Genomic DNA, 24,540 nt, shown 5'->3' on the forward strand with positions numbered 1-24,540 from the left:
CAATAGCTTGGTGTCAAGTTTAACTGTATGCAACCTTTCTGCATTTTCTTTGGCTTATCTGGATATAAAATGTAAAACACCATTTGCAGTTTCCTTCAATTTGACTTTTGTGAAAAGCCTCTGCTCAATTTGAATGTAAGGTAGGGAGGTAAGATTAATCCAGGCTCTATTGTAAACATTGTAATGTAATTAAGCTCTTTAGAGGGAAACAAAAGACTGACTGAAGAGAAAGAGAAAATAGAGTCAGAAGTCAGCTGCCCAAACATAGATAGTTTTTTTTAATTATTATTTCATTTCATTTCCATTAAAAAAAGTAAAAAATTATGGTAATTCTTGCTCAAAATACACAATTTTAAAATCACTTTACATAAAATAAATTGCTAAATATTTGTATTTGAGAGATTTTCCTTTTTAGCATTAAGCCTAAAAATTTTGAAACCTTCTGCAGCTGCAAGAAAATTAATCATTTTTGGGAATGTTTTGTTCTTTTGACAACCAAAGTAAATCAATGTGACAGATAGCATAGATGTTGCTGCAGTCTTGTAAATTTTAGAAATAATTCTTTTTTTTTGTTGTTGTTGTCACCTTTGGGATTTTAATGAAAGGTTTCTGCTTCTAACCATTAAACATAGCAGATTGACAATAGAAGGTGTGTCTGAATGCAACACGTTGATTATTGTCATTAAACTGAATCCTTTTTAGATTTTTACTAATTTCCTCTTTTGGAAACCAGCATATCAACATTTCCCTCCAGTCTCATTACTCGAAAAACAGGATACTTAAAAGCACCTTGGAGTTATGCTGGCGGCTGGATTTACGGTTCTTTCGTGTCCAGATCTGTCTGCGTCCTTTATTCTGACGTCAAGCCTGCGTAACCAGATAAGCATCTAAATATTTCTCGACTCTGGGTACTTAGCTCAGTGTGAGAGTTTTGATAGAGGTTCATTAGTGGGAGCACTCAGCAGTGGAAAGAGCATTTTGCATTACAAGCTAATGTATTTTGTCCACAGATCTTTGTTTTTGAGTCAGATGTCTGAAAGCTAAAGCAGTGCATGCTTCCTCCTGACACATTGACGTTTTTAACTCTTTAACTCTCAAGCTGGCCAATCATTCTCAAAACGAGCTGTGGTGTGGTCAGTTAATGCAAGTTGAGCCAGCTTGTGTACACTTGCTGTTTGAAGGACTTGGACCCCAAGACCCAGCTGCTCTCTATCAGAACTGCACCCTGGTCAGAGGTGACGGTTGTCTAGATTGGGACAGTCAATGTTTTTGGAGAGAACTTTGCTTCTGTTGTATCAGAGTATATCAGAGCCTGAGCGGCTAGACAATACCTCATCTAAGGGTCAAAGTACTTATTGAATCCATTCAGAAAGCAGTGACTGTGCGTCGAGAGTGCTGCAACAAACTAAAACACCCGTGTGTTTAATGAAAATAGACCCCAAGGCTGTGGTGGTATCATGTAACGCATTTTCGGAGCCTTGTAGTAGGGCATACATGTGTCATGGTTCGGGCTACTCTTAATGTTTGAGTGGCCATAAGTGCTTCCATTCATTTTAATCAGTGAACATGCTCTTTGGACTGTTGGGACCTGCGGTATCAAACTACAGAGAGCACAACTTACTGTTGCTTTCCACATTACAGAAACACTCTTTATTCACCATGCATATTAACTAATCCTTAAGGTAGGATTTTTGTTACACATTTTTAATTACGGTAAGTAGAGCTACAGAAGAGTATGAGTTTCTTCAAATTTGCAGCAACATTTTCTTGTGCGTATAAAGTATTTATCCAATTTAAGTTTGATGGCTCCAAGCTTTTTAAAATCTGAACTAGATAACAGTTGGCACTGACAAGAAGTCCTGAAGCAGATGCTAACTGTAGTATTGTGGTGATATTCTCCTGGCATCTTGAAATCTGTCACTCTGGCAATGACTGGTCATGCTTTTAGAACTTTCAGCATCACATAATACAAAGCACACTTTTCTTTTTTGGTGCGACAAATGAGAGAAACAATAGTTGTTCACAACTAGGTTATTTAAATTAAATCTATTCTATTATGTTGATGCCAAGCATGTTTCTTAAATTCAGCAAAGTTAGAGGTAAGCGCTGCATTTTCTTGTATTTCTTATACTCATAAAGGCACTATCTTGTTGATAATGTCTCTTTGAATAAAAGCATAATGATACATTAATATCTCAAAATCATTGACTATATTAATTTAGAATCTTGGATGGGTATAATTTATGATGAATAACCTTAGGTAAAGATGCACTGGTTTCACAGATTAAGTAAAGATTTAAAGTCTTTACTTAATCTGTGAAACCAGATTAAGTAGGACTGATAAGGAACACTGACTGACCATAAACTTTGTAACTTTGTTGAAATAGGCATGTTTGTTTGTGTTATTTCAACCAACTTGTGTAGAAACATGTAGGGGAAGGGCAGCTCTGCATAATTTTAAGCACCATACAGTTGGAAAACTCTGCTCAACCTGAATCATCATTTGGGAACCATTTCAGTTTTGCTATTTTTTTTTTTTTTTTTTACAATCTTGCTACGCCAGATGCAAAACAACCCATAGCACATGTTTCAGTCCATATTTTGCAGTTTTCATCCTTGTCTAATTGCAAGTTGATCTTAATGCCGAAAACATACCAAACATATAATATAGGTTCATTATGAAATAATCTCAATTCACTGGTTATTTCCTGTTCAAGTTTGATCAGTTACAATATTTTTGAATTTGAATAAGAGTCAATTTAGGATTGATAGGAATTTGTAAACAGATTCAAACTCTAGCAACCTTAATGGCTAACAAATTCTTGTAGTTCTTTCAAGTTATTCCTATATTGTCTATCTCATTTGTTTTTTCTTACAACCACCCTCCAAACATGGAAGTTTCCTCAATGCTTATAGTAAGCAATTATGCAAGTAAATTAGCTCCAGCCTGATGAGAAGGCTTTAGCCAACTCTGTCAATACAACAAGTAGGGGTGAACAATATTAGAAAATCTATTGATATAGATTTTATTCATAAATGTAGTGATGATGGGATTAATTGTGAATTATGGAATTAATTGAGATTAATTATGATGTGTTGTTTTTTCCCTTTTCTCTCATTCACACCATTGCTTGCATCTCTTTGAGATTTTTAGCATTTTGGGCAACGTTGTGTGTGTTTGTGTAAGCACCTTCTGCCAGGGGATTCTGGCAGAAGGTGCTTACTCTTGCACCTTCTGCAACTAGCTAAATATTATATTATCATGTAAAATCCAAGTTCGTAACACTTGCAATATGTTAGCCAAACACCCCTTTACGAGATAAATATTGTACACAGGGATGTTACAGGGACAATGTATTCACCATATATTGTGGATCTTCAACAACAAGTACTTCATTTTATGCTAAATATTGAGAATCAGGGAAACAGTGTAAAACCCATTAAAGGCACAGACTTCCATATCCAGCAACTATGATTACTGGGTAATCATAGTTATGGTTAATTATAGCTACAATTATCCAGTAATCCTGTTTATACACTTAATTCACCATATGAAGTCACATGCTGACACTAGACAGACTTCAGTTTTGTGGGAAATATTTTGGTATTTCAATATCGCAGGATCTCAATCCACAATAACTGATCCTGCCACTAATTTTTAAAGAAAGGTGCTTATTGTAATTATTTTCTTTTTATTTGAAATGCCATTACTAACAAGCACAGTGCATATTTTGTCTTTGGGAAAACAAAACCTTGAGATTTTTGTGACCTAACCAGAAATTTCTCTGTTCTTTCTCTTGTAGGTGTTTCACTAAGAAACAGCACATCTTTTCCCCATCTGAAGGTTTTTGCTGATTATTAGAGATTCAGCATGTAGCTGAGGTAAACAAGTCCCTTCACACTTGGGAACAGTTGGATATTGTAAGTTTCCTTTATTTAAATGCTGTTTATGCTGACATATCCGAATTTGGTGTTTGTGTGTGTGTGTGTATTCTAGGCATGAGCCTACTATGGAATTCTAAGAATACATTTAATACAGAACAAAGAGTAACTTAGTTTCATTTTATGATATCTAGACAGAGATTTTAAACATGATTGAATTTAATTTACCAAAAGAGCCTATGCACAGTCGAATGTTGTTTTGTTTTGGGGTTTTTTTTAAATGGGTTGTTAGTTTGAAAAACTCGAGTCTACATAAGACTGTTTCCAGAAATATTTTCAAGCACATCGAAGCACCAAAGATTGTCCAAAATCCTGGTTTTACGTCCGCAGATCAGTAAGTGGCAGCAAGAATAAAGTATGGGACATGCACCTAAAGATTCCACATAAGGTTACTGGTGAACCCAATGAGAATACAAGAATGGTAAACCACAAAATTTGAGTGAAGTCTTTTGAAGTGATAATGAAATCGAGCTAATTCTCGGTGACACATTGGATTATTGAACTAGTAAACTACAAGGCAATCTGCCACTGTAGTTATATATGTCACGTTTGGGGTTATATTTTGGGTTAATCAGCTAATATTTCACAAAAGATGTGTTTTTGCTATTTACATGGCGATAGGAGGCCATTTTCACTCTGGAAACTATTTAAAAAAAAAAAGTTGGGTTTTCTAAAATTTAGTTTCTTTCTGGATGTGGTGTGCAAACAGCTAAAACCTTTCCCATTTTAGAAAGAAAATGTTCCTTTCTGGACACAGACTATCGCAGGCTTCAAGTCAACTGGTAGTGTGCTGACTGTAGCTTCAAAACTTGGGGCCTGGGGTCTTCTTCCTTGCTGAGGGGCCTCCTAGCCCACATCTGTTAAGGACCCACTTGTACTATCACTGTGAATGACAAAACTCTCTTAAACTTCAGGAGTCTATTTAAAAGAGCATTTTGCTTTTGCTCCGGGGTTGATACATTAATTTCATAACAAAATACATTAATTTCTGGAACACAGAATTCATCTACTTCCTAAACAGCATGATTGCTGGTAGTGCTTTGTGATATGTAACTGTAACTGTACCATTCTCCATTCTGTTTGAGAAAACTTGAGCAAAGGCTAGAAGCCACAAGAAACACATGAAGAAAGGTTTAAAGTAGTTGTGGTACACAGCACAGACCTGATGTGTTCTCATGTTTTCTCCACTGTGGCCTCTTGAATGAAGATCTCACTCGCTCAGTGTGACCCAGGGTCAAATTCATACAATCTGTTGATGCCACCCAGTAGCTTTTTGATGGTCTTGACTGAGCATCTTTGGCCTCCACTCACCACTCACTAATGTGACCCTCACTTTTATGAGGTCATATACGTCATATACGTATATATACAGTATATATATATATATATATATAAAATGAACGTAAGTCCGAGCACCGGTAGGCCAGGGAACAAAAGTAAGAACGGAGGGGGAGAGGGGGGACAATACGGGATATTTACGGCACCTTCGTTCGTCACACTCATAAACCCATCTACCAGCCATAGACCGCCAATATGATTTCCGCCACCCGTTTGTTGAGACCGGGATGATATGAAATTTATTGTTGGGTTCGTCCGTAAAGCTACACTTACACTGTGACCATCAACTACTCAGTCGCCCGCCGTGTTCAGTCTATCTGCTTACCCGTATAAATACTCCTACAGCGCTCTTCCCGCTGTTCACTTTCAACCAGCAGCTCCCGGAGGAAAAAGGCTGCCGTACTCCAGGCATCGCGCCAGTCATTTTAAGGATGCTTATTGGTCCCCCAAAAATGATGAAAACCCGGACATTATCATCAATCAATAAAATCCCCACGGGCCGAACTTGAAAATTGGACGTTATGCCGCTAACACTTGGCTTTCGTCAACAACGCAGAGGCAGAAGTCAGAGCTCCGCGCAATGCAAATAGCGTTCCGGATGGTGTTCTGTCAGATCATCATGTGCTGACAGAATAGCATACATTCAATTTTTTAGACTTAAGTCTGTCAAAAAAACTGTCTTCCAACTCATTGTGTGTAACTTGAGATTTAGAAATTATATTGATAAAACACCAAATTAAATAGCTAATTTTTTAAGGTATGGATAAGCCACTACTTTTTCCCACGCTTTGAACCAAGCGGCTTATAGCCCGGTGAGACATTTCTGTGGATTTTTCTTCAACCGCCAGGGGGGGGAGCAGGAAGTGAATCATTGGAAGTCAAAATTGGAAACTCCAACACGGTCCTCTCGGTTACAAAAAATAAAAAGTTTAGCTGTTTAAAACGGTTTCCTGGATGCAAAACATACACAGTCATAGTGTGGGAACTAAAGGAGCACCACCCATCACTCTGAGTGTAGCTCTGATAAGAGTGATAGGTGATACAAAGGTTTAAAATGTGTTATTCTTATCTTCGTTTACATGGAAATGTATTCTAAATCTAGTATCCATTTATTGTAAAATACTTAGTCCCATTCAGAACATATTTCTAAAATAAAAATTCAAGTACAAACTTCTCATTATGAACCAATTTGTCTTTTTTCCAGCATACAAATAACTCCCTTCAGCTCATAGGGTCAGTTTGCTTTGACACCACCCAGCTGATACAGCAGAGCCAAAGTTAGTATTGCAACTCATAGGATTCACAATAGCAGTGTGCAAAACTTGTAGGGAATAAAATCTTCATTCAGGCTACTCAAATGCATTCAGCAGTTTAAATACAAGTTTAAAAAAATTCACTACCCCGGACATGTAACTAACATATTATTAACTGCATCAGGTTCTCCTGATCAACATATTTTTCGGACTTACCATATATAAGATCAGGTTGATTTTCTGCTTACAATTCATGGTGTTTATGGGTTTGTTCTTATCTGCTGAGGTGGATCTGGGGGATGTTGTAGGTGGGTTGACTTCAACCCCCCTATTCTGTCTTTGACCTAGATTTCGATCAAAGACTGAAAAAATAATGTGAACGTGACTTATGTGTCACAATATAAGTAATTATTTGGTTTGCAATCTGAGTAGGAGTTCCTTTTTCTGTTTTAAATTAAATGTATTAAATTATTCTACACCTTTTGTGCAAATTTATTTTGTCAATAAACCATTAAGTCAGATTTTTATCAAAGGGTTTTGTAGCGTAAGAATCCTAAGCACAGTTAAAAGGCATCAGTCTCCAGAGAACTAATGACTTGACATGTTTAAATTAAGTTTGGTTTTCATTTGTAAATAGATTACATTATCTTCCGAAGAAAAGCTGTACCTTAACATATTTTACATCATTTAAAGTTTGAAGGAAGCAAGATACAAAAAAACAAAAAACACTTAATTTATTCAGCTGATTTTTAAACAAAATAATTTGGTCTAGTTTAGGCCATTTATATGACATTCAAAAGCTGCAAGGAATCTCTGTCAGACTTTAATGAGAAGATTAAAAAATAAATAATAGGATTAGACTTTTTTTCTGATACACTTGAAGTATCCAAGCTAGACCTCCTCTTTTTGGCTCTTGTGTTGTTTACCACAACAGTGGTCTGCACCAGTCGAATGTAGTCCAAGGACAAACATGAAAGAGGCATTTCAGGTCAAACGTGTGTGTCAGGAAAGCATCCAACCCCCACTTTTTATTTTAGTCTTCTGCTTTTTATCTCTCACAGTTTGACTGCCTAGGTTAGGAACACCTCTGATGTGTTTTGACAAACTAAAAATATGAGAGTTGGAAAAGAAAACTCCACCAGATCATAGCTATAATTCAGTTTTAGTCGCATGTGTTATGCTTTCTCTCTCTTCTGTCTCCTCCTCTTGCTCTTGTTTTTTATTTATTCTCAGACCTCTGTCCAGCTGCCACCTGGCACCAGAGAGCCAGCCAATCACAGCTCCACACAGGCCCGACCTCGGCAGATGTCCCGCAGTGGACACTGGGGGTGGTGGGGCAGGTCGGGGCACTGAAGGCACAGTGACACAGCAGACAGAAGGCTGAGAAAGACCAGAAATGATTGTGAAAATGCCACTGGCTTCAACCATTTTGTTTTGATGGGCAGAATATAACTGAACTTTAGAATAAGATATTCCATTTTAAATATGTCAAAAGTGAAATGGTTTCCGTTGTATAATGCTAAAAAAATGCAAAGTCAAGTTATTTTAATATTTTACAGCAGAATAAAGCAAAACAAACATTAAATACATCTACAGCTTCATGTATGAAGTGAAATTACTGCTAATTATATCACATTTTTGGTTAAATATCCAGTTGCATTTGCTTTTGGTTGTAAACAAAGTTTCAAATCAACTCATAGTGGCAGAAAAAGACTAAGTAAAGGGTCTGTGGTTGCTTTGCTGTCTATGAAGCTTTCTCTTATTACAGTATGTAAGATGCTAAATCCATGAGCTGAGATAAACAATGTTGCACATTGCTCACCTTGCTGCCCCGTTTTTCTTTGTACTGTCACAGATAATGGGAAATTCGTACGCGGGGCAGCTGAAGTCTGCTCGTTTCGAGGAGGCTCTCCACAACTCGATCGAAGCGTCGCTGCGCTCTAGCAGCGGAGATCCGCAGCCCATCTTTACACAACTCTACTTGGAGCCGGAGGCATATCCAGGTAGAGTCCTCCGTAGACAAAGAAAAACATGATCTGACTTTTAACTTTCACAATATTATTTAATAAAGAATTTTCACATGTAGATTTTAAATGGAGAAGAGTTTTTTAATTATTTTATTAAATTAAAACACATTGACAATATTGTTGCCCTAAAAGGCAAATAAAGGTATTTTTGTCATTTCGGCCATGTTGTAAGAACAAGCTTTAGAGTATGTTTTTGGAGAGAGGGGATAAGTGATAAAACAACACAATGTCATGCATCATTTTAATGTTTATTGAAAACAATGCATGGTGTTCAAATGTAGTGTAATGTAAAGTCTCACCCAGAGGTGGGGACTCGAGTCACATGACTTGTACTCGAGTCATTAAAATCAAGACTTGAGACTTGACTTGAAAAAAATGCTCAAAGACTCGGACTTGACTTTGATTTTCACACCATTGATTGACTTGACTTAACTTGAAGCTGTTTACTTGAAAAGACTTTATATTTTACTCAAAGTCTTAAAATTTAAAATAGATTGTATTTATAAAGTGGCCCCATTAATTAATTTCACTCATTTTGTATTAATAAGTGCAGACCGTCCCTCTGTTTTTCCACAATCCGTATGTACATGTATGTGTGCGTAAGCTGCAGAGCAATCAATCAAATGAACACGATTTCAATTTAAAAATAGCAACGGGGGGGAACGAGAGACAAAAAATCGCTCAAAGCAGATATGCTCCTGTGAGTAATTTCTTTTGGGTACATCAATCATGAAATATCCAACTAAAAACGGAGTGAAACATGCAAAACCTGCAAGAGCTGATCTCAGATGGAGATACAACAACTTCCAACTGTTCGGCATTTGAAGTTGCACAAAGACGTAAGCGATACTTTTCTTTTACTTTGAGACAACTGACTAGCTAACATCGTGTTAGTAACTCTGGGTTACGTTGGTGATACCGCTTATCTTTCACTTGTATGCTATGTTTAGTCATGCTGTATAAATCCGGTGATTCAAACGTGTCCACATTAATGTGCACCGTGTTAGCTCAGGAAGCCGGTGGATAGTGAGCGGCGCTCCGGTGTACTCATAAGGGAAACTACGTTTTTTTACACCCCTTTCCTATCCCTCCTCCCCCCACGGATCTTACGTTAGTTTAACTGCCCCCCTCCTCTGACAGTAGCACCGGACAGAGACATTTCCCATATTCTCAAATCCAAAATTTGACAGGGTTAGGATTATTTAAAGACATCTATGTTGGGAAATTATATTGCCAATAAATACTGTAGATTGTTTACTGCAGTCAGTGCATTAAGTCTACTGTTTTTTCAGTTATAACTATTCAAATGGCAGCGTGATGGTCATTGCACAAATGGGTTTTCCTCTAGGAAATTTCCAAGTGGTATAATTTTGCTAGAAAATAAATCAAAATCCAGTAATTTTGCTATCCTTCAGAAATTGCTGTAAAAGTAAAACCATTTACAATTGTAAGGATCCTAAACGTAACGCAGTGGGGTAGTTCTGGGTGTTTCTGGATAATAATGCAGCACATTGTTTCGTGTCTTTGTTAGTGATTCTGGCAAGCTTGATTCACGCAACATGTTTTTATCAATATTGAGATGTGAAATTGGCTGTGACTTGAGACTTGCAAAACAGTGACTTGGTCCCACCTCTGGTCTCACCTTCTTTTATGTTCGGTCCTGCTGCTGTCAGTAATTTGTTGCAGTTACAGCTGCAAGGCTTCTGGGATGTCTCCACCAGAAGACGCCATATTTGCAAAACAGCTGAAGCTCAGTCAGAGTGGCTGGAGAGTCTCTGTGAATATCTTCACATCTTCCTACACATTTCTATGGGATTTAGGTCTGAACTTTGACTGAGGTTGTTGTTCTGATGAAAGGAGAAACTCCAACCAAAATCTAAAGTTTTTTCATGGATTACCCTGCATTTAAACTGATCCATCTTCACATCCACCATCCAGCTTCCCAGGTCCTACTGAGAAAATCCCTCAGCTTATGGCTGCCACTAGTGCTTTGGAGCTGCTCATGATAATGCGCAGCTCAGATCTTTTTTCCCCACTTGGGGAAATATAATACACAGCAGCAATAACAATATTCAAGGCATAATTCACATATGTCAATTCAAATACCACACTCAAAAAAAAAAAAAAACACTAGATGTTTTAAAATGTGTCATGCTTTGTCAAAATTGCATAAGAGATTTGGTAGTGCCTGGAACAAAAGAATATTTGTATCAAATGCACCCTATAAACGGCAACCTGTACCTGTTTAGGTGTTTGCTGTGTTTCTATTTAACATGCAAAAAAATCTACAAAAACCCTTTTCTTTCCACTGTTCCACCAGATTTGTGGCGTGCACAGTTAATGGTTGTCTTGTCAACAGATTCACACTGTTGAGCTTTGGATCTTCCTTGATTAAAGAAACTGTTCAGACCTTTCAGTTTAGGAGGAGAATCATGTCTTGGCTTTTTCTGCCATAGTCTTCATTTTCAGATGATGGACTGAACTACTGTATGTTCCATTAAATGTTTCAAGCTTCTGATATTGTTTTCTAACCCTACTTTAAGCACTTTCTTGTCCCTTTCTTGTTCTTGTACCTTGTCCCTGACTTGATTGATATTTAATTTCTTATAGATGGACTCGCTTAACCACATAGGACACTTTTGGAGGCAAAAGGTTGGACTAGATTTCACTTTGAGGTGTTGGAGTAGGAGGAGATGAATTCAAATACACTCCACGGTTGTAACTAATGTTGAAAATATTGTACTCTTTTTTTTTTTTATTCCACTTTAAAATTACGCACTCATTTGTGTTGGTTTATTACAGTCACTAAAAACAATACATGGTGCTTTGTGACTGCAATTGCTCCAGGGCTATCAATAATGAGGATTTTTCTACATTTATTTATGAAAGGAGTTAGAAAATGGTTTGACTTGATGTGAAAATTGCTCTGGTAACAATAATCATATGGGATGTTTCCAGCAGATGTAAAGCCAAAAGCTGACATGCCACTCCAGGGTGAGGAGGGTCAAGATCCTCTGAACAGTCACTCTTCCAATGATATGGAGGAGCTGGAGGATGATGATGACTCCGACAGCAGCAGCCCTCCACTTCCCTACCTGCAAACTCCTGCGCCTGATGGTTGCTGCACACTCGATGGTATCATCTCAACAGGTTTACTTTAAGAAAAAATAACTTTTCCGAAACATTCTCTTTAGAAAATTCATAATGCAGGATAGTTATACACATGATTTGAACGTCTTCTGAAAAAGCATTGTCGTTCTCCAGGATTTTGTCAGGCTGGAAAGGACCTCCGTCTTGTCACCATAGCAGCAGAGCCCATTGAAGTCCCAGCAGGCTTCGAGTTAGTCGGTGCCAAGTCTCCCAGCATCCCCGAGCACATTCTGGTGTGTGCCGTGGACCGCCGCTTTTTGCCCGACGAGAATGGGAAAAATGCACTTTTAGGTCAGTCTGCCCTCATGATCTCAGACAGATTAGCATTTTTAGTACTCTTGGTGAAATGAGTACTCGGCGCTGGCTAAACAACCGCACTACAAAACTCAGGTAATAGGTTTAGAAAATAATGTAGTAATTCCTACATTGTTTACTTCTCCATCCAGGTTTTTCAGGAAACTGTGTTGGCTGTGGTGAAAAGGGTTTCAGATATTTCACAGAGTTTTCTAATCACATCAACCTGAAGTTATCCACCCAACCCAAGAAGCAGAAGCACTTAAAATACTACCTGGTGAAGAATTCACAGGGTGCTCTGTGTAAAGGACCCCTTATCTGCTGGAAAGGTAAGGACCTCCTTGCTGAATGCAGGATTTATACATCTGGATAGCACGGCATATAAATGTTTAGACATGTTATTTGAGCTCAGTAAGTTAAACATATTTTTTTGCCAAATCTGAAATAAAATTAAATTAAATTGAACTGTTCTGCTTAAAAATATTTCTTTTAAATATCCAAAAAATTAAATGCAGTCATTTTATTTATTTATTTATTTGAATAAACACATCCTATGTCTGTGAAACATTTTGTGTGTGTGCTGGTGGTTGCAGCTGAGATTCTGCCTCATGCAAAATCACTCACTTTTTAGTATGTCTAATTAATAGAAGAATAATAATATTCCTTTATGTTAATTCTTTAAGTAGTTGGTGTACAGGTGAATAACTTTTGCATATGTACTCAGTGCAAAAACTATTTCTTTAATTTCTCAAAATTAAATAAAAAGCTTCAGGTGATGCTGTGTGTTTTTATTGCTCAAAAACAAAACAGCTAGTCACTAATAATGTGCAACAATGTACAGCTTGTCCTCTGCTTGCTTTCCTAGACAGTAAAACCCGCCAGTTTTCCAGCAGCGTCTTGACCTCCAAACCGAGTTCATCCTCGTCTCTGAGCAGCAAAGAAAACGGTGGCACCAGTGGACACAGCTCGTCCCCCTTCTCCCTCTCAGGTGAGGCTGTGTGTTTGCAGCATTAAACTCTTTTGTTAAGAGAAATCTGGCTCAGACTCACAAATGATGCATTTGAGTTTCACTGAAACCTGGCATTTGAATGGAGCCACGTGTTGAACAGCTTCCGCCCAGGACTTTGTAAGATTTTGGTCTGTCTCACCAGTGGGACTCATAATTATTTTTAAGTTCAATGACATCTACTGGATCAATAAGAAGAATAGGGGAAGGTTACAGCTTTCTAAATGTTTTATAGACAGCCAGATTATGAACAAAAAATGTCATACTTCAACTATTCAATGGTTCTGAATAGTTTCTTCAAACTGTTTTTGTTTTCGCTCTAGATTCCCCGCCCACTCGGATGGCACAAGCTTCCTCTGTCTTTTTTGGCAGTCAGGATCTTGGAAGGGACTGTAGTTTCCTCAAACCTCTGGCCTCCACTCCCGGAAACAAAACATTGCCAATAGGTAAAGACTGTTTCCCTTGTACAAATAACTTTTTCCCACATTATTAACAGTTCACCTTGTATTTTGATATAAATTTGAATCTTAAAAACACAATTAAACCCAAACATTACTTACACTCACTGGACATTTAAAAGGATTGAGCAACTGCATCTACCTATACACAACTGACACTTGAGCGACCCCTGTCCTTATACTGAAAGACATTGCTTAGATACAGGCAGTCGCTTTATGTGGTGCATCAAAAAGGAGTCGTTGCTGACCATAAGCCAAAGATTAACCTCTGCTTTGGCCTCTTTAGACACACTCCCAAATCAAGTTGCACACCTAAACACAAGCGTATGCGTGCACACCAATCAATATTGGAGGAAGAAACGCTGTAATGATTTTCTTAAGGCCTTGCTACCCATTAGGCGTTTTACAAGGTTGTGATATTGACAAGCAACGGCTACACATAATGATTGGTGTTGCAGCAACTTGCACGCACAGTGGGTATGAGATGGGAAAATGTCCTATTGTAACAGACATGCATGTATAGGAAATCAATAAGCCACTGTTAGTCCTGACTCATTTAAATTTATTGTTTGTCTTCTGCAGACAATTACATGCTCAAGGAAAATATGTGCATATATATGTTGAATGGCTTCAGTCCAGGACTCTGTTTGTAAGTTCTGGACTTAATAATGAAAACTAGTGTTAATTTTTATTTAACACTATTAAGTTAATAGAAACGCACTGCCATGCCTGTCCTGAGGGCAGAGCTGTTAAAATGAAGAAGGCGAAATTGTCAAGTGGTTGTTTGACCAATGGAAAAAATAAAATCACCAAAAGTCGTCTTAAAGTAGATAGAAAACACAGCTTCAGAAAGTAACTAAAATCATTAGACCCTTTCTGTCTGAATATATTTACGCTTTGACATGGATAAGGCTCCATTTTTCTTACTGTTAACTGTTTTGTTATTTAGCAGCTTTTTGCACAACTCTCTGCTACTTTATAGCTGATTCAGCAATCCACTATCAGAGTCAGTTTTTTTCTCTTTTTTTGCTACAGGTTGGGTGTGACTTGAGTGTAAATAGTGGGAACAGGTGCAGATGAGGTGGGTGTGTTAGCTAAGAGGCAGGGTGAGGACTTAATGACTGAAAAGTGCCTCAGATTCCTTTAAAGAAAGGAAACGTGGTGAATTCCAAAAGGTGTAGAAATCTTTCAGCCTCACCATAAATCCAGCTTTCCTTATTCTAAAGTTCACTAGTTTTGCCTGGGGAAACCTGGCAGTTTAGGTTAGTGCACTATCCAGTTCTGCCACGCCGATCCATGCAAGCTTTAAAGTATTTATTTTACACATGTAGGGTCTTGTGAGAAGAGTCACAGGACATGAAGTCATGTCAGCGTGGAAAATGTTGACAAACCTTTGCCTAATAGGCTGCAAGAGAGCGTGAGACCCTGACCTGCAGGCGTGGGACTGCTGCTTGGGAGTTAGGTGACCATCCCCCACCTTCCCTCTGACATTGTGATGCAAACTGTTGATAAGCTAGACTCTATTTCTGGTAAGCATTTTATGCAGGAAGGGCCTCCATATCACGCTAATTATGCAGCTCTAAAAGAAATGCAATAATCTGTGCAATGACTATGCATTATGTTACCATTAAGGACCGAGAATGTGCTTGCAGCATTACTCCAGTGCCTTGGAAAAGCACTCACAGCTCTTGGACCTTTTCACATTTTACCACTACTTTACAGCTGAATTCTCAGGTCAAATGAATTTTCAGGTGAGAGAATCAGCTGGCAGGGCAGCTGTTAGTTGCTCTTCCCCCAATTTTAGCCCTTAAAGGAGAATGGCATAATTGTTAAATCTGTTGAGAGAAAGACAATAAACATTTCAATGCAGACACTTTTGTCAGATGAAAGCATTTTGTAGTAGGATCAAAAATAGCAACAATCTTTCAGTAAAAGCATCCTGCTCTGGGAGGCTTTTCTTCAGCAAGATAGGGAAGTTCGTCAGAGTTAGATAACGCAGGAAGAAATCCTGTTGGAAGCTTAAAACTGGGGCAGAGATTCATGTTTCACCTGGAGAACAACACTGAACATATTTTCAGAATAGTTTAGAACAAAGCATAATCATTTGTAAGACGATCTGTCAGTACCTAAAAAATGATTATTGTTCACATCCAATTCGCCTGAGCTGGTGCTACTTTGAAAGAAGATTGGACAAACATTTTAGTCAGTGGAAAGCTGATAGAAATATAACTGCTATAAGTAACCTAAAGCTTTAAATGAAGACAAGTCTACTATGTATCTACTCAGTGTGGTTGAATATATACGCTCACAACATTTTTCAGATTTTTGATTGTAAATCTCTGAATGGTTTGAATACTTTAGGAAGGTGCTGTATGTGATTTATTAATTTAACGTGCTCTGTGTGTATGTGTGTGCTTGCAGTACCCACGGCTCTTAGGGTGAACGGTCCAACGAACAGCCTGGGTGTTGATGTCCACACTTCGTTGCTGAGCCCCTCGCAGGTCTCCTTGGTTCCGCAGGCTCAGGGGTATCGCACTCCTGATTTAGGAGACAGTCCTGGTAGGCCCTTTTTCTTTTTCTCTCTGTTATTCTTCTTTCATCTTCAGCTTGTCTTTCTTCTGATCTGCTGTATTTGTATGTAACGTTGTTTCTGGTCTCTGTTTGATGATCAGTATCCTCTGCAATGAACTCCGGTCCCCCGAAGAAGCGCCATCGCAGCTGGCATCCCAGCACCTTGGTCCCAGTCCCACCAACGGCTGTCCCTGTGCCGGCAATTCGTCCAATAGTTGGCTCTCCAGGTTTGTTTCTCAGCCATATGTTTTTTTTTAAAAATAGATTCTACTTTTGACTAGTATCACTCTGCAAAGCTTTTTCATTGACTGTCCAAATGTCTGTCTGTGACCCTGTGAGCATAGTCTCTGTTCTTTTAGAGATATAGTTTTTTTCTTTCCCTCCTGTGGCTTTCCATCCCTCCTGTGTGGAGATGATTTTCCCCTGACGTCACTTAGCTCCTCTGGTTGTTAAGGATGATTCACTCTTTGTGACCATGGAGATAGAGAAGGACTACTCTGTGCCAAAATAATGTTGATAATTTTACACTTGGGGAAGCTGTCTAGTTATTATGTAATAGGAGTTGACACATAACTGTATCACTCTCCATTATTAATAGCTCCAGCAATAAAAATATGGAATAATCAAACCTTTCATTGTTAGTACTTTCTCTCAGTGTGGAAAATCCCACTGCAAGAAATAATAGTTAAAAAATCACAAGGTCAGACATCAGACAGAGTCAAGTCAAATTTGTTTGTATTGCATATTTCAGCAAGAGAGGGATTTCAAAAGTAAATTGGCCCTCAGTATTACAGATCCTCCACCATGCTTTACATCGACCTGACGTGCTTTTCGACATATAAACATGCTCATTTCTTTTTTATTAAAGAAATGTTTTTCTTTAGTTGTCTTTCTCTGACTTTATAAAGTGTAATGTTTTTAACCATGTTATCGTTTTAAAATTAAGGTCTGCTTTGATCTTTTCCGGGAGAAACATGTAAACTTTTTCTATGTTTCAGAAAAATGACATTTTCTATTTCTTTTTCCTCAAATGTCAAAGCAGCAATCACCAAAACAACAAAATAGCTGCTGTATCTGCAGCTGTCAAATAAATGTAATTAATAATTATTTTTATATGTGCGAGCACTGACTCTTTTTCTTAATTCTCCTCCAGGTTCTGTATTAGCCGTGTCCTCTCCTCAGCCGCTGGCAGCTGGTGTCATTCAGCCCCAGCCTGTCAATGCAGGAGAAACGGTCATCGTTCCTGAAAACCTGCTCAACTCTTCAGGCGTTCGTCCCGTCATCCTCATTGGTAAAAGTTTCTTTTCACTCATCTGTTTTATGCTAAATACTTTCAATCCACTCTGTGAGGCAAAGCAAACACAATGAAAGGATGAAATCTGTTGTATTTGTGCATGAAGAAAACATTTTTTGGAAGATTTTTATGTATGAACACAAACACTTTCTTTCACTGTTTTATTCATGGCAATGTTTCTCTTTAGGGCATGGCACTTTACCTTATTTCTATGGGAACGTTGGCAATATAGTGGTGAGCCCCCTGCTGGTCAGCTGCTATAAGAGCAGCCAGCTGACAGAAAAAAACCTGGAGACATTGGGTCTCCACAGCAGCCAGATGCTCAGTGTGGAGATGATGATCCTGCTCACTTTGCAGTATCTTGCACGTTTAGGTAAGCAGCTGTTTGTTAAATATGCAAGTAACAAGAAAAGAAGCACCATTCACGTCATTCACCATTCACGTCAACTTTATCTGAATATTACTTAGAAGTTATTTAAGTAAAGTACTGTAAAAGGCAAATATCTTGTTTCATAGATAAATGACAAAGTGGTATTTTTAAATCTTCAATTCAGCCCAGTTTTCTTTAAAAGTGTTGCTTATTCCGTTTTTTCTACTGCTGAACTTTTCATCAACAGACTTGAATGCAACACTCTGTGAAGAGCTTCCTTCTTTAAAGATGACTGTATCATAGCCTATTATTCCTATATCAAAGCTCCTAAGCTTTAAAAACTAGGCTTTTGTAAATATTAAGATTTTTTTAAATTTTGGATTAAGCTTAATAGTGTTAAACATAACATGAATAAATGTTCAAAATATTAAAATCTGTGTAATATACCTACTCAATTAATTAACTTTTTGAGGCAAATTATGGGAATAAAATAATTTAATCAGCTGAGTGATTTTCTAATTCACTCAGTAAGCAAAGGAACCTGATGAAGTTATTTCTTTATTTCAACCACCTCTGCAGCTTCAAACCAGATTCCTCTGAGGGAGGAGCTGGAGCAGATCGTCCTAAAGGCCATGCTGTGCTGTCCTGGGAATCCGGCCATCTCCCCATCCCAGCTTCCATGGCTGGCTCGACTGGAAGCGAGCGTCTCCGGGGGCAGCGTGCAGGTCGTGGTAACCCACAATTCTTTGGGGGAGGGAATTTCTGAGTCCCTGCGCTCTCTCAGTGAGGGTCCTCAGCATCAGCAGCGTCTGCCAACCTACGTTGTCATTATATGTGCCTCGAAAATGAATGGCAACGAGTTCTGCGTGCTTGTTTTAGGTGAGTCTAAAGCACTGTTTTTCACATTTTTACAATCAACTTGCACACAGTTTGTTCAGCTAATCTTAATACTCATTTTCCCTTCAGGAAAGTACCAAGCACGCGCTTTAGCTGAAGGAATGCTCACAACCAACGAGTTTCTGAAGGAAATCAGCTACGAACTCATCACAGGGAAAGTCGGTGTCCTGGCATCTCATTTCAAAACAACCTCGCTTGGTAGGTTCTGTTGTATATAACTATACTGAGTCACGTTATTTATTTATTGCAATAGGTAAACATGTCTAATCTACAAGCTGCTCTTCTCTGTAAGATAAATAAAACAGTTTGAGTGCTTCATTGCACAACATAGAGATGATCCAGGATAAATAGTCCTGTGTATCAGATTTATGCTCAAGTTGTGCTTGCTTCTCTATGTCATTATGGCCAGTGTTTTTACTTTTTTTCTTTCAGGGGACAATCTTGACAAGCAGCTCGTCCGATATCAGCGTAGACGGAAAGGACAGGTCATCCAGCCCTACCAGGGCGATGTCACTGAGAACATCAACTCACAGGAGCCTGCCAGCATGTCACCCCCACCAGACACAGGTTGGACTCCTCTGCTTACTAGTAAACTTTATTTTAATTTAATTTATTTGTTTCTGACCAGAATTCAGCAGCCATTTGATCACTAAGTCAACTCAACTCAATAAGTACCTCAGTGTTTTGAAATTTATTGCAATTTCTGGATCTATGTGATCCAGCTGGTGGTGAGGGTACACATAACGTTCTCCAAAACATAGATAAATCCCTCTGTCTTAAAACTTGGCTAAATATAGAAAAAGATTTTGTAAAACATTTTCATTGTTGCTGCTAGGAGTAAACTAAGACATCTCCCATGCCAACAAAAAAGAAAACATTTGACCCAAAAATAAGGCAACTATCTGAGAACCTTTTTTGGATCTAATACTGTATAATAAATAACTTTCTGCTTAATTTATCAGTTCATTGATTACCATTGAAAAAGAACAGAATTCACAGAAATTCCTCTGCATTTTTAATTGAAAAAAAAAGTCCTGAGTGCTGTCAACTTGGCTATTTTGACCATACTGTGCGAAACATTTGGACACCAGTGATTTATCTTAAATTTTAAATCTTTACTGTAAATTCTCATGATTTGCACCAATATTTTAGTTTGTATTTCATCATCCTGAATAAATGTATCTACTTAATCAGAGTGTTTTTGACAATTTTTATTATGTATATTATTTTTCTTCATGTATCTTTTTTTCTTAAAGTCATAAATCGACTTCTAAGCTTACATATTAAATAAGAATCATATAGTCTTCAGTCTCCTGACCCCACTAGGGACAAGGGTATAAGAAAAGGGATAGATGGATGGATAGTCTGCAGTATATTACCATATAGTGCCTCATTCTTGTTCCCCTGCAGTGGAGCTCCTAAATAGAGTCTTTCAGATCTATCCGGCCCAGCTGACTGTGGCTCGAAGTCTTCTCTCTCAAGTCTGCTCCATTGCTGATTCAGGAACCCAGAATCTGGATTTAGGTCGCTTTTGTAAAGTGGACTTTCTGGTTCTGGTTCCTCCATCTCACATTCTAGTGCACCAGACGGCCCAGCGCATCCGACAATCAGGTAATGTTGCAGAGAAAATGTCTATCACAAAACCCATTTTAAAATTTATTTCCTTTGAATTGCAGTTTTTATTTAAGATTTCAATAACACACTTCCTACACTGTTTAGTAAACTATGGAGAAATGTGGAATTATATTTTTGCAAAAACCTTTCCAGCCTTGTAAAGATTTGGAAAACATATGGGAAATGTTTATTTCCTTCATAGTCATTATTACTTCTCTTTTTTCCTCCCTGTCATCCTTCCTTTCATCTTTCTATAGTCCTAAGCAATCTCCTTCCATCATCTGTCCAATCATCTCTCTCTCCCTTAATCCCAGTGGAAATTTTCCAGGTTTTCAGGAAAATTCAAACTTGACTCTTGTATTTATAGTTTAAACATTACCTAAATGAACTCAGGACTATGGTAATTTGAGTCATTTCAAACATGAAAAATGTACAGCTGTATGGAAGCTGTTAAATCACAGTTTTAAAAAGGCGAGTCCTGTTTTCAGTAAACGTCTGGCTTTTGACTCAGGAGTCCTTGTGGATTTGGGAAATGAAGATACGTCCACAGCCCACCAGAAATCCGAAAAGTATGTGGTGCGTCTAGACGCTGATGTTCACACCAAGATGGAGGCCTTCATGAAGAAAGTGAAACAAAACCCCTACACCTTGTTTGTCCTCATTCATGACAACTCACACGTTGACCTCACAAGGTGATGAAAAGTTTCAAAGTCTTTTATAAATATTTGAGAAACCACTTCTTAGTTTGGACGTCCGACTGTGAAAAAAAAGCTGTTATGACTGGAAATTCAACCTTGTCCATCTTAAACCCTAAATAAATCAGAAAACAGCTGCAACAAATGAAAACTAATACGTTCTCTTGAAAGCTATTAAACCTTGGCAAGTATTTTTATAGTCTATTGCCATGATTTTTAATGCGTGGTAAAGATCTCTGGCACTTGTACTGCTTTTAGTGTTTGGAGGAATTTGGATATACAACTATTTACAAAGTAAATATGTTGCAGAACAGCTGTAATCTAGAGCTAATAACAGCCAGATGTGACGTGACATTAAGATGGAAATATGCATTCAGAAAAGAAGTAGAAATCATTGTTTGCTCCACTTAATCAACAGGCTGATTACTGTTAGAAATTTAAGCTAAAAGCAATGTATGTCTCCACATTACCCGTTCAAACATTAAATTAAGTTTTTGCAAAAAGAAGTTTTAATTCTGGACTACTGTTAATTCAGCAGTCTTTCCCATAATTGTAGACCATAGCATATCATTTTTGCATTGACAACCTTTCTTACACCCAGTGGTATTTGCACCATGTTGTTAGAAATATAGGCTTATATTACTATCTGTTTTTCAGAACATTTGTGTTTGGACTATCTTCCCTTGCACCAAGATATTCAACAAGAACAAAAAGCTTTGTGCTTGCCCATGGCCCAGATCAGACTTGTTTTTATTAAACTTGTTGCATATTGTAGTAGAAATGTACAGATTCTGAATTTTCCATGACGCACCTTCATCACCAGTGCCCTATCAGGCTCTGTGTGCCACGGAGAGCTGCAGGGTCTGGCTGACCGGGTGGTGAACTGCCAGGAAGTCCTGGACGCCATGAACCTCTTGGTTCTGCAGGTCAGCTGCTTCCCTTACACCCTGCAGACCCACCAGTCCCGGATCAGCATCCACAATGAAATTCACTGGCCATCCAGTGACCATTTGGTGAGTTGTTTGTCCTCACAACATCAGAAAAATATTGAAAACACACTTGAGTAGGAGTATAGCAAATAACATTTTAAGTTGTGACATTTGGTATTTTTAACTAACTATTTATTTATTTATCATGTAAAACTTTCAGTATCAGTTTTTTTTAAATGTGTGAATTAATCAGTTCAAATTGTTATTATTATGCATTATAGTATATTTGCTTTCTCAGTTAATCTATTTATTCATTATTCTGTTCATTTATTAACATTTTGACATTATTTTTAAATTATTATCATTATTCATTAAATTAAATGACCAGCTCAAATTATTATCTTCCTTTTCAAAATGTTGGTTTTATTAAAATATGGAAATGATCACTTTCCTTCTGACTAGTGTCCAAAGCACCTCTACTTGCTAAATTATTAATGTCATTATTATTATATGGGCTGCACAGAGGCAGAGTTGGTAGCCCTGCTGCCTTGCAGTGACAAGGTCCTGGATTCAAGTCCTAGCCTAGCCTTTTTACATTAAATATTTTATATTACAAATATTAATTGACTTTAATTTTTGTTTTATGAATTAAATAATGCCCTCATTTAAAGGTAAGATCTTAATTAATGTATTAATTTCAAATATATATTTTTTTATTGAGCTGATTAATGAAAACCCTTTGTTTACAACAACAGAAATGATGACTTTTCCGCCTGTGGCTCAGCTACTCCACCTTCTGGACTAAAAATATATTCACAGCAAACTGTCAAAGGAAATAGGGGATGCTTGTGCTTTGCGTTTTAACTCCACAAAATTGAGATTTAAGTGACTGTTTGAAAAATCAAAATACAGCAATACATGGTAAGGAGTTTTCTGGCCATCCACTTTTATTTTGTGTTATGAACATTTTCTTCCAGCAGAGGGAGCAACCTCCTCATGAGTTGGTCTACTTTGGCCTGAGAGACTACAGCTGCTCCCTGCAGTGGGGCGTGGCCAGCCCCATCCTGCGCTGTGATGACGCGTTTGAGAAGATGGTTCATACTCTCTTAGAGAGGTAAGGTTGACACCAAGGAACAGTTTCTCTTAAAAACCTGAACAATGAATCATTATAATCAGCTAAACTCTCCAACATCGCTTCCAGACATCCCCACCTGCACAGCATGGTGATTCGCAGCTACCTGCTGATTCAGCAATACACAGAGGCCATGATGGCCCTGACCTCTTCCCCGTCCCTGAGGGATCACATAACCCCGGAGACCCTGGCCATGGTGGAGGACCTGATAAACGCTCCGAGTCGAGAGGGCTCCCAGGGCCGTGGCCACATGCTGCTGGTACGTGTCCCCTCGCTGCAGCTGGCGATGTTGGCCCGAGAGAGACTGGAAGATGTGAGGGACAAGCTGGGATTGCAGCTGTGCTTCGCAGTACTGCTGGGAAGTCCAGCGTCTGAACTCAACCTGTCCAGAAACTTCATCAACTTCCTCAGGGTGAGAAAACATTAGATTAGAATCACTGTTTTTCTCTTTATGGCGGCTTGCCTGATACTGTTGATGGTCAATGCAACCCAACACGCATGAGTATATTTTTGACATTTCGAGTTTCTTACTTTAAAGTAGTTTGTTTCCGTTACCTTGAAAATTGGACTACAACATTTTTTTTTCTTTTCTACTTTGTCATGTTGCATAAAACCCAGAGGGTTTGGATTTTGCTTCACCAAAGATTTCTCAAGTTCAAGGAAAATGGCAACATTTGCGATAAATTGTAGTTTAAAAATAAACCTCTAAGAACCCAGTAGTTGTGAAAGGTTAAAAAGTTAAATATTTTCTTAATATTGCTCAGATAAAACTGGACTGGAAATATTAAAAAGCTGTGAATGCTCGTGTTTATGTTCTTCTATTTGAATTAATCATTTAGTAAAAAAATGGGTGTTTTTTTCTGCCACAGACATGGAGAGGCTTTCAGAATGAAGAATGGGTACCACACACATATGAGGATCTGGAGGGGCTGCCCTGCATCATCATTCTCACAGGGAAAGACCCACTTGGAGAAACCTTCCCCCGGTAATCACACTCTTCACACATAAAGCTGTGAAACATCCCACAGACAGCTGATTTCCACTGGGGCTTTGATTTAGCAATGAATGAATGTCATGCAGTTTCTTTTGACTAAAATAAATCAATTTTAGTGATTTAGAAAATTGATTTTCATAATTCCGGTTATTTATTTTAGTTTTAAATTATTTTTCAGAATAAAAGTCTTGTAGAAAATTAGCAAATAAAACAAATAAAATATCTAATCTTCACAATTCTGACCCTGCAGGTCTCTGAAATATACGGACTTGCGTCTGATAGACTCCAGCTACCTTACCCGTACCGCCCTGGAGCAGGAGGTGGGTCTTGCCTGCACCTATGTTTCTCTGGATGTGGTCCAGGAGTCCAAGACTTCTACGGCTCCTCGGGAATCAGATGGAGAGAAAACCACAGGCAGCCTGAATGACGGGGATGAGCTGGAGAGACCTCAGAGCAACGGCAGCGCTGCAACCAGAACATCTGGTGAGTCTGAGAAATGCTGGAATGTCCTGTTAAAGACACAAAGTCTAACTACATCTGGTGACAGAAAATAAAGTGTGACGAATTTGGGATATT

The 24,540-nt window shown here is 38.2% G+C and overlaps 1 protein-coding gene across 11 annotated transcripts in view; it reads left to right on the top strand.

Annotated features, from left to right (window-relative positions):
* The window catches only part of greb1l (growth regulation by estrogen in breast cancer 1 like), a 58,261-nt gene that overhangs the window by 24,559 nt on the left and 9,162 nt on the right, over positions 1-24,540 (top strand). For 3 of the 11 annotated variants that reach the window (XM_023334971.1, XM_023334975.1, XM_023334972.1), the window contains exons 2-22: positions 3,804-3,921; positions 7,767-8,536; positions 11,519-11,710; positions 11,825-12,001; positions 12,157-12,333; positions 12,870-12,992; positions 13,334-13,456; positions 15,890-16,027; positions 16,141-16,266; positions 17,193-17,330; positions 17,521-17,706; positions 18,283-18,582; positions 18,670-18,798; positions 19,033-19,167; positions 20,011-20,211; positions 20,726-20,906; positions 21,733-21,922; positions 22,816-22,952; positions 23,040-23,382; positions 23,840-23,955; positions 24,215-24,447. In XM_023334971.1, the coding sequence (XP_023190739.1) occupies positions 8,338-8,536; positions 11,519-11,710; positions 11,825-12,001; positions 12,157-12,333; positions 12,870-12,992; positions 13,334-13,456; positions 15,890-16,027; positions 16,141-16,266; positions 17,193-17,330; positions 17,521-17,706; positions 18,283-18,582; positions 18,670-18,798; positions 19,033-19,167; positions 20,011-20,211; positions 20,726-20,906; positions 21,733-21,922; positions 22,816-22,952; positions 23,040-23,382; positions 23,840-23,955; positions 24,215-24,447 (3,544 nt within the window). In that variant the 5' untranslated portion in view covers positions 3,804-3,921; positions 7,767-8,337. Of the gene's footprint in view, positions 1-3,803; positions 3,922-5,728; positions 8,537-11,518; positions 11,711-11,824; positions 12,002-12,156; positions 12,334-12,869; positions 12,993-13,333; positions 13,457-15,889; positions 16,028-16,140; positions 16,267-17,192; positions 17,331-17,520; positions 17,707-18,282; positions 18,583-18,669; positions 18,799-19,032; positions 19,168-20,010; positions 20,212-20,725; positions 20,907-21,732; positions 21,923-22,815; positions 22,953-23,039; positions 23,383-23,839; positions 23,956-24,214; positions 24,448-24,540 lie in introns of those variants that run through there. The other 8 variants (XM_023334976.1, XM_023334978.1, XM_023334979.1 and 5 more) reach the window with 7 other exon arrangements.

This window comes from Xiphophorus maculatus, chromosome 6 (genome assembly GCF_002775205.1).
Source record: "Xiphophorus maculatus strain JP 163 A chromosome 6, X_maculatus-5.0-male, whole genome shotgun sequence".
In the NCBI taxonomy this organism is placed as follows: domain Eukaryota; kingdom Metazoa; phylum Chordata; class Actinopteri; order Cyprinodontiformes; family Poeciliidae; genus Xiphophorus; species Xiphophorus maculatus.